The sequence below is a fragment of the Apaloderma vittatum genome, unplaced genomic scaffold, assembly GCF_000703405.1.
Source record: "Apaloderma vittatum isolate BGI_N311 unplaced genomic scaffold, ASM70340v1 scaffold10164, whole genome shotgun sequence".
Taxonomy (NCBI): Eukaryota; Metazoa; Chordata; class Aves; order Trogoniformes; family Trogonidae; genus Apaloderma; species Apaloderma vittatum.
In genome coordinates, this window is record NW_009710933.1 from 6285 (window position 1) to 14399 (window position 8115).

An 8115-nucleotide genomic window follows, 5' to 3' on the forward strand; every position below is an offset into this window, starting at 1 on the left:
CAGCCGTGGTCAGCTCCAGCGGTGGAGGTGGCTACGCCAGTTCCAGTGGATTTTTGGGAGGAGGAGCCGGAGGAGGCCTTAGCCTGGGAGCGGGCATGGGCAGCGGGGGGCTCGGCTTCTCCTCGGGGGGCAGCTCCAAGTCCTACACCATCACCACCACCTCGTCCAGCAGGAGAAGCCTCAGGAAGTAACGACAGGAACGGAGATTCCAGCGGTACCCGTTACCGTGGGAGGAGGGAAACTGTAGAAAGAAACGTCTCGTTGCCTTTTATAGGATGAATTGGCTGCAAAATCTCTGCAGTGATGAATGAATTTGGTGTAAGACATACCAGAGTACCTGACCCTGCCACGTGACGCCTCAGGCTTGATCCTGCCCTGTTGAACTCAGTGGGAACCGTTCCACCGAGCAGGTCCAAGCCTGTCGGGTGAAATTTATCCCGTGAAGCAGGTGGGATCACCCTTTTGTTACTCGTGTGCTTGGTGCCCCCTGCTCAGGGCTGGATTTCACCCTTCGAAGGGTAAAGCAACCATTTGAGTGGCAAGCTATTCCTGCGTTTCTGCTGTGGTTTTGCAAAAGAGACCAGAAGATCATCTCCTCCTTAACGTGATTTGGAAAACTTTATTCCCTTAGGCTCCTCAGAAAATGCCAACCCTTGTTAAGAGTCCAGCCCGAGTTTGTTTTCTTGAAGTCTATCAAGAAGAAAATGGTGAAACTGGTTTGGGTTTCTCCTTATTGTTTTCTTTGGAAATGGAATTCAACGATTCTCCTCTGAATAAAGTCGGTTTCTTACCAAAGGCAATGCAGACAGATTTACATTCAGGTTCTTTATAATGAAGTAACTCGTCAACAAGCTCCCCCACCCGTTCCCTCTCCTGAAAAGAAGCCCAAAGCTTCCGTGGTGTGAAGTTGCTTAAATTTATACGTAGCACACTAAAATGGGAGATAGCATTCCCCATCCTCGGGTGTCTCTGTGTTTCAAAGCATATCTGGTCTCTTTACCACAGCCAGGGAAAAAGCCTGTTTGGTTGATGCCTCATTACAGTAACTACTTGCTCCTGCCAAAATGCATCTTCAATGGAAACGTGCCAGGGAAAATAGTTAGGTCATTACTGCAGTAAGAAGAATTGTTAAATAACTCGGAGAAACTGCACAAAATCGTTGTATTGCATGCTCAGCCGTGTCCTAGCAGTGTGTCTCTGGTTGACAGTTTTATGCCTTTGTGGTGCGGGCCCTCGTCGTGAGGCCGTTAATAAAGTTTCTGTGTGTTGCATGCTTCTTCGGCCCCACCTGAGTTCCTCGTGTGGGCTGCCCTGGGTGCTCAGCAGCTCAACCCCCAACCTCATCCAACCTTCCTGCTGTTTCCAGAGCCTGCTCCAAGCTGTGTCCCCTGGAGCGCTGCCCCGCTGGCGTCACCGGCAGGACTGAGGCTTTGCTGCCTGTGCAGTCCTTCATTCCTGTGCGAATTTTACCCGTTTGGGCAGTGGGATTGTTCGGGCTTCAGCCCAGCCCCTGATCAGGACTGAGGCTGAGACCGATCCCTCCCTGAGCACCATCTTCCTCCGCTGAGCCAAGACGAGCAGCCTCTCTTGCAGATGCTTAAAGCTCAGAGAGGTGTCTCTGGGTCTCGCCGCACGAGGACAACTTATTCCTGCTCCTTTTGGGGCAGCGTGGGGCGAGAAGGTGTAAAAGCAGATATATTGGAAGTCTCCGATTGCTGAGAGCGATTTCTGCAGGCTGGATTCAGGAGAAATAACTCAGCTTCAGAAGCGCCTTTGCAATAGAAGAGATTTTGGTATTTCCAGAGAAAGGAGACAGACGTGACCTGGGGAAACCAGGCTGAGCCGCCTGTGAGCTGCTTTCAGTGCTTTTCAGGTTCCATCAGTTTTCTGGTAACTGCCAAGACCCTGCTCTGAAGTTGATTGAGATTTTTGTCTTATGCTGGAAAGGAATTAAACGGCGTGGGCTGGGCTGAGTCCCCAGCTCCACTGGGCAGGGAGGGGTAAAGTGGACGGAAGACAACTCCTACCCCCCGGAAGGTTTCCCCCTGGGATGCCTCATTAGCTTGATGGGAAGCCCTAATTGGCTTGATGAGGTTATAAAGGGCAACACCCCACATGTGGAGCTGAAGTGAGGTTCTCCAGCTTCTTGCTGGGGATGGTGGGATGTGGTGCTTGTGCGTGGGAGCAGCAGCCCTGGCAGGGGTACGTATCGCGGGCTGGGAGTTGAGTTTCTTGAGGTGGGGAGGATTGCTGTGACGAGCTGAGCGGGACCTGGTCTGGTCCTGGGATGAAGGGAAGGACAAGGGCTGTAAAACCATCCAGCAGCTCTTGGTGTCTGGCTTTGAGGAGTTTCCTCCTCGACCCGAGACAAGCACTGATAGTTTTAAGGGGATTTAGCAATCCATGATAGGAATAAAAAGTTTCAGTTAGTTTTATGCAAATTGCTAGAGCATCTCTGCTTAGTCAGTGCCCTCTAAGTGGTTTTGTTTGTTTGTTTTTCCTGGGGGAGAAGTCATCTGGGGCTCCACCCTCTCCTAATGAAGACATCTAACCTGGGAATCACCTCCGTGCCCAGCTGGCTGCCTGGCAAACACCCGGCTCCGGGTGGAGGGGGTCCTGCTCCTTGGCTGCAGGTGTGAGGAAGAAGAAAGCTGTGCCTCCTCTTCCTCAGCAGTGCTCTGGGGAGAGCTGGCCCATCTGCTGATGGGCTTAGGGAAGAGACGTGATGGGGGTTATGGGGGACGGCTGAGGTGTAGTGGCTGGGTTAGAAAAAGGTCTGGGCGGGTGGAGGGCTTGATCCACGCCTGGCTTAGACCCTCGCAAGCTTTGGCATTTGAGATCGCGGAGCAGCGACAAGAGTTGACCCTCCTTTCCCCAAATGAAGGTGTCGAATGAAGGTAACTCAGTTTCTATGTCGATTTATTGGAGATGCAAAACTAAAACTAGGAGAAAAGCCGCGGGCAGAACACATAGTTGTTAGAAATAAAGCTGTGTCCTCTTTTACTTCAAACAGGGTTAAACTAGCAGTTCAGGGTCTAGATACTGCGTGACTGGAAAGGCAGTTGGTGCTGGTCCTGTGTGTTTAAGGTGAGGTTTGAATCCCTTGAATAAGATCACAAGAGCTTTGTGTCTTAGGGCCAGGCACTTATTTGGATCAGCCCTTTCCGTACCTGGCAGTGGACTCTGGCCCTCAGACCCTCACCAGTGGGTGAGCCAGACCATTAAAAACCTGGAAGAAAAAGAAAGAGGATCAGTTTTGAAGCAAGTGATGCAAGTTCATAAGCAAACAGCCTTCACAGAGCAGCAACCCTTGAAATCTGCCCTTTGGGGCAAATAAGCAATGAAAGGGATGCAACGTGTCGGGAAACGGCAAGTCAGGCAATTTTAAATGAGGTCTTATACCAGGGGTGTACGTGTAATCTATAAGGCTGACTGGCGAAATTAGGCTGATCCAGGGTAGGGGCTGCTAAGACAACTGGGCTGGGCAAAGCTCTAATGAAAATGCTCCTGGGTGGAAGGTGCCCTCCCTCCCACTTCACTTTCATCCTTGAATTTGCAGGAGTGGAAAGCCTGGGAAACTACACCAAAGGCATCTTGTTTTAACTGCGTCATGAGAGAGATGAGGGGGATTTTAGCCCTTGCTTTTGGGTTCCCTGGCAGAAATAGCAAGGCTCTTGAGCACAGAAAAGACCTCTGTGCCTTTGGTATCTGCACATAACAGAGTTTCTGTTGGCTGATGTGTGGCCGCTTGCAAAGCCGAGCTCTGGGCTGTAGGTGAGACCTCCCCGCGAGTGGCAAGCGGCTGCAAAGAGCAGAGCAAAGCCGAGTTTCAGCTTAGGGAATTCGCTGGAGAAAAGGTGAAAGATGGCTGGGTTTGGTAGAAGGTGAACGCTCCAACTTAGGGGTGTTGGTGGGGAAGCAGCCTTCTGCACAGAGCCTGCAGAGAACGGGAAAAGGCTGCACGTTATCATTGTGTCTTCAGATCCAAAGCCTGATAGCCTCAAATGTGGCCTTGTCTGTCTCTGGGTCTGGCTGTTTGGAACCTGTGGGACTCTTTGTTTGGGATGGGTTTGCACTGGCGGAGATCTGTTAGGACTGGTGGAAAGCATTGCTCTGCATCAGGACTGTGGTTGATTGTCATCGAATTGTTCAGGTTGGAAAAGCCTCTTGGGGTCATCGAGTCCAGCCACGAGCCCTACTCTGCAAAGCTCCCCCCAAACCATCTCCCCCAACCCCACATCTCAACAACCTTTAAACACCCCCACGGATGGGCACTGCACACGCTCCCTGGACAGGCCAAGGGCTGACGGCTCTTGCTGGGAACAAATTTTTCCTAATTTCCAGTCTGACCCTGTCCTGTTGCCGTTTGAAGCCGTTCCCTCTTGTTCTGTCACCTGTGAGAGCAGCCCCAGCCTCTCCCCCACGTCCTTTCAGGCAGTTGCAGAGAGTGAGGAGGTCTCCCCTCAGCCTCCTCTGCTTCAAACCAAACAGCCCCAGCTCCTGCAGTCGCTCGTCATCAGATTTATCCTCCAGGCCCTTCCCCAGCCCCGTCGCCCCCCTCTGCACTCGCTCCAGCCCCTCGAGATCTCTTGGATCGAGGTGCCCAAAACTGGACACAACACTCAGGGGGACAATCCCCTCCCTGGTCCTGCTGGTTGCACGATTTCTTACACAAGAAGCAGCAAAGCAGCTCTGAAGTAGCTTTATCCAGTTGTTTTTCCTTCCAACACATGCATCTAAAGCAGCTTGTGCAGCCCTGCTGGGCTCTGGCACTCACCTGCTCTCCTCACCCTCCAGCAGCTTCCTATAGGTGACAATCTCGATGTCCAGGGCCAGCTTGATGTTCAGGAGCTCCTGGTACTCATGGAGCTGCTGGGTCAGGTCTGCCTTGGCCTGATGCAGGGCTTGCTTCAGCTCTGAGAGTTTGTTCTTTGCATCTTTCACGGTCGTTTCCCCGCACTGCTCAGCGTCGGCCACGGCGGCTTCCAGCTTGCAGCGCTACAAGGAGCAAGACACGGTCAGCTTTGCTGTCTCTTGTTCTCTTCAAACCTAATGTGTTATCAAGAGATGGTTTAAAATCTGCCTGCCCATTCCGCCCAGCACCGAGATGGACACGTGGCTCCCTCTGGCAGGGGTTGGAGAGAGCTGGATGTGCAGTTTTGGTGCTCCCTCGCGTTGCTCGCAGGGTTTGGGATGCTGTAAGCACATCTCCCTTCAGGTCCTGCCGGAGCTGGGCAGCTCTAGATGGAGCAGCAGAGCCCCAGCTCACCAGCACCCTTTGCAAGGTGCTACAACACCATTTAATTTAGTTGTGGGAGCTCAGAGGAAGAGCAATTCGCTCTCTGCCCTGCTGAAATAACCAGAGCTGGCTGTGCTCACCTGGTCCTTAGTGCTTCTGACTTCTCTGTTCAGTCTCTGAGCTGTCCGTGTCAGCTCAGAGATCTTGGTTTTTGTCCTTCGCAGGCTGTCAGCATTTCTGACTGCAGTGACTCGCAGCTCCTCCAACTGAAAAAGCCCAAAAGACGTCACTGCATATCTCAAAAGACACATGCTCCGAGTTAAACTGGAGCAAATCAGGAGAGCGGGAGTGTTTTGCTGGTGTTAAAGATCTTCTGAAGAGAGAAAGTGCAGCCAAACCACGCCCCTGCCAGGTTTTCTCACCTTGCTTTTATACCAGGCTTGCGCTTCTGCCTGACTCCTGCGGGCGACGTCCTCGTACTGAGCTTTGACGTTGGCAGTGATGCCACCCAAGTTGAGATCTTGGCTCTTGCCCATCTGCATGACCACCAAAGTATCCGAGATCTGGGCCTGGAGCTGGTGGATTTCCTGGGGATGACATAGGGTTGGGCTGGTTGGAGAGAGGCTGGTCCTGCTCAGCCCCGAGCTGGTGTGTCACCTGCACCGTGTGACATGGTCCCCCTTTGTGGTGACCAAGCAGCTTCAAAATCCAGCTGGGAAATGTGAACGACGGCTGGAGCTTCGTACCTCTTTGTAGAACATTCTCAGGAATTCAGCCTCTTCTTGCAGGTTTTCCACCTTGGCTTCCAGCTCTGCTTTGTTTAAGAAAACACAGCCTGCATCCTGGAGACGCGTGGGGGAAAGAAGAAGGAAGTTTGTTAGCGAGAACGGACTTGGGGCTGCCCTTGGGCTGAGGGACTCTTGGTGCTGGTACCAGCTCCCGATGACGCAGTTGCTGCCGATTTTGAGTTCAAGCAAACCCAAGCACCAGCTCCTGCTCAGGCTTGTTTTGTGCGCCGCTTTGGGGAAAAAAATCACCGCGTGCACCCCAAAGACCTCAACCTGGAGAGGAGAATTCAGACAGCCCCTTGCTCACCTTCTTCAGGGCCATAAACTCGCTCTCGGCGCTCGCCCGCTGGCTCCGCTCGTCCTCGTACCTGTGTGGGAAAACAGGAGATTTTGTTGGAGTTCAGAGCAATTACATCTTTGTTTGGGTTTTCCGCAGGCCCTCTTTCAAGAAGTAACATTCCAAATTTTTTTTTTTTTTCCCTCCCCCAAACATTGTCTTGGGCTGCTTTGGTCTTGTTCCCTAGCCCGTGGGAAAGCGAATGTGTTTTCAGGCAGGTTTCTGCATCTCCGCAGGCTTGCAGCAGGACTTTTCATTTCGGCTCTGCAACAGCAAATAGCTGCTGAACATTTCTACGTGTTAATTCCTTGAATTAGGAAGGACAGAAAGAGAACCCGGAAGAGAGGCATCCTCCGTTTCTTCCATCTCTCTGTAAATTGGAACCTGGTTTTGTATGCTGAGATTTTGGTTGATCTCTCCATCCACCTACTAGTTCTCTAAGAACCATTTACGACCATGAGAAGTTCACGGTCTCTGCCCGTTCAAGAATCTCAAACAACATTGTGAGCTCTGCACTCTCATTTTTCTCATTTTTACTTACTTTTTCTTGTTGGTTTCCAAAACCTGCTGTGCTGCTTTCAGGTCCGTTTCTAACCGAGCTCTGTTGCACCCCAGCACTTCCAGCTGCTTCTTCAAGTTACCAACACAAGCCTCTAACTTGGGCGTGACGATGTTCTTGCAGTGGTTTTGACCCTGCAGAAAACTCCACTTGGTCTCCAGCACCTTGTTCTGCTGTTCCAGCTGTTGGACCTGAATCCCAGAAAGCAAAATAGGGAATGAGGTGAGGATGAAGAGCTCGCGAGAGGCAGTGTCTGTGCAGCAGTGGTGAAATCTATTCATGCTCTTGGTACGTGTGAACTCGGTGTTTCCTAATCCAGCTTGCTTTTGTTCCGGGCCATCACATGCAAATGCACAGAAAAAACCCTCAGGACCTCTAGAGAGGAGAGATTTTGCAATAAATTGGGGTTGTGTGGAGAGGAATGGAAGAGAACTGGAAGGCTGATGAAAATGATTTCAGCTTGTTCCCTCCCTGCCTAGAGATCAGAACAATAGTGCCTGTACACTGAAGGTTCCCCAGTGGCTCCTAAACACCTTGGTCCTCAACTGGCACCCTTGTGCAAGTTGCCCTCAATGCCTAAAACAAGTTGTCTTGCAACGATTCCGTGCGTTTTCCATGCTAGACCCCTCCCTTGGCCTCCAGTGCCTGCAAACTGGAGCTGGGGAGGGGCTCTCAGCTCACCTTGTCAATGAAAGAAGCAAATTTGTTGTTGAGGGTCTTGATCTGCTCCTTCTCTTGGTATTTCACCGTGTGCGCGCTGAGGTCGAGTTCCAGCCTGAGCGGTTGTAGCAGTTGCTTGTTGATGGTGACTGTTGTGATGGTGCGTGGCCTGGAGACTCCACCAGCCCTGTAGCCAAAGCCAGTGCCCTTGTAGCCGAACCCCGTGCCACCTGCACCAAAGCCAGGTCCACGTCCCCGAGGAGGTCTCCCAACAGCTGTCGGGGGCCTGAAACGTGCCATACCATCAAGGCTTCTGCTGCTGAAATGACCCAAACCATGGCAGCGCATGCCACCACGCCAGTGACATGAGGCTGTGCTGAAAGGACATCGACTCCTGGGAAGAGCTACAGGAGAAGAGCCAAAACTCCTGATGGCGTGGCCGGAGCTGATGCCGTAGGAACAGCAGGGCATGGTTGCTGGTGGGAGATTGGCGCAGGCGACGTGCAGGGAGCGGGTTCCAGGGTGCAGTTGC

The 8115-nt window shown here is 52.2% G+C and overlaps 2 protein-coding genes across 2 annotated transcripts in view; one reads left to right on the top strand and one right to left on the bottom strand.

Moving 5' to 3' along the window:
• The window catches only part of KRT7 (keratin 7), a gene marked incomplete at its 5' end in the record, with an annotated part of 5401 nt that extends 5210 nt beyond the window's left edge, over window positions 1-191 (top strand). Inside the window, one exon of the mRNA XM_009867456.1 lies at window positions 4-191. Coding sequence (XP_009865758.1) covers window positions 4-191 — 188 coding nt within the window. The remainder of the gene's footprint in view (window positions 1-3) is intronic.
• A 4582-nt stretch (window positions 192-4773) lies between these two features.
• Window positions 4774-7883, bottom strand: LOC104272460 (keratin, type II cuticular Hb4-like). The gene is made up of 7 exons (XM_009867457.1): window positions 7605-7883; window positions 6906-7114; window positions 6335-6395; window positions 5986-6081; window positions 5662-5826; window positions 5380-5505; window positions 4774-4998 (listed from the first exon to the last, which is right to left on the bottom strand). The coding sequence occupies exons 1-7, from the start codon at window positions 7881-7883 to the stop codon at window positions 4774-4776; spliced, it is 1161 nt and encodes a 386-aa protein (XP_009865759.1).
• Between the last annotated feature and the right edge of the window lie 232 nt (window positions 7884-8115).

Excerpts from the sequence above, each read along its gene's own strand:
- LOC104272460 (XM_009867457.1), bottom strand. The coding sequence starts at position 7,883 with ATGGCACGTTTCAGGCCCCCGACAGCTGTTGGGAGACCTCCTCGGGGA. Across the intron at positions 6,082-6,334 it reads AGTTTATGGCCCTGAAGAAG|GATGCAGGCTGTGTTTTCTT; the intron begins GTGAGCAAGGGG and ends ACGCGTCTCCAG. Across the intron at positions 5,506-5,661 it reads AAGCCTGGTATAAAAGCAAG|TTGGAGGAGCTGCGAGTCAC; the intron begins GTGAGAAAACCT and ends GGGCTTTTTCAG.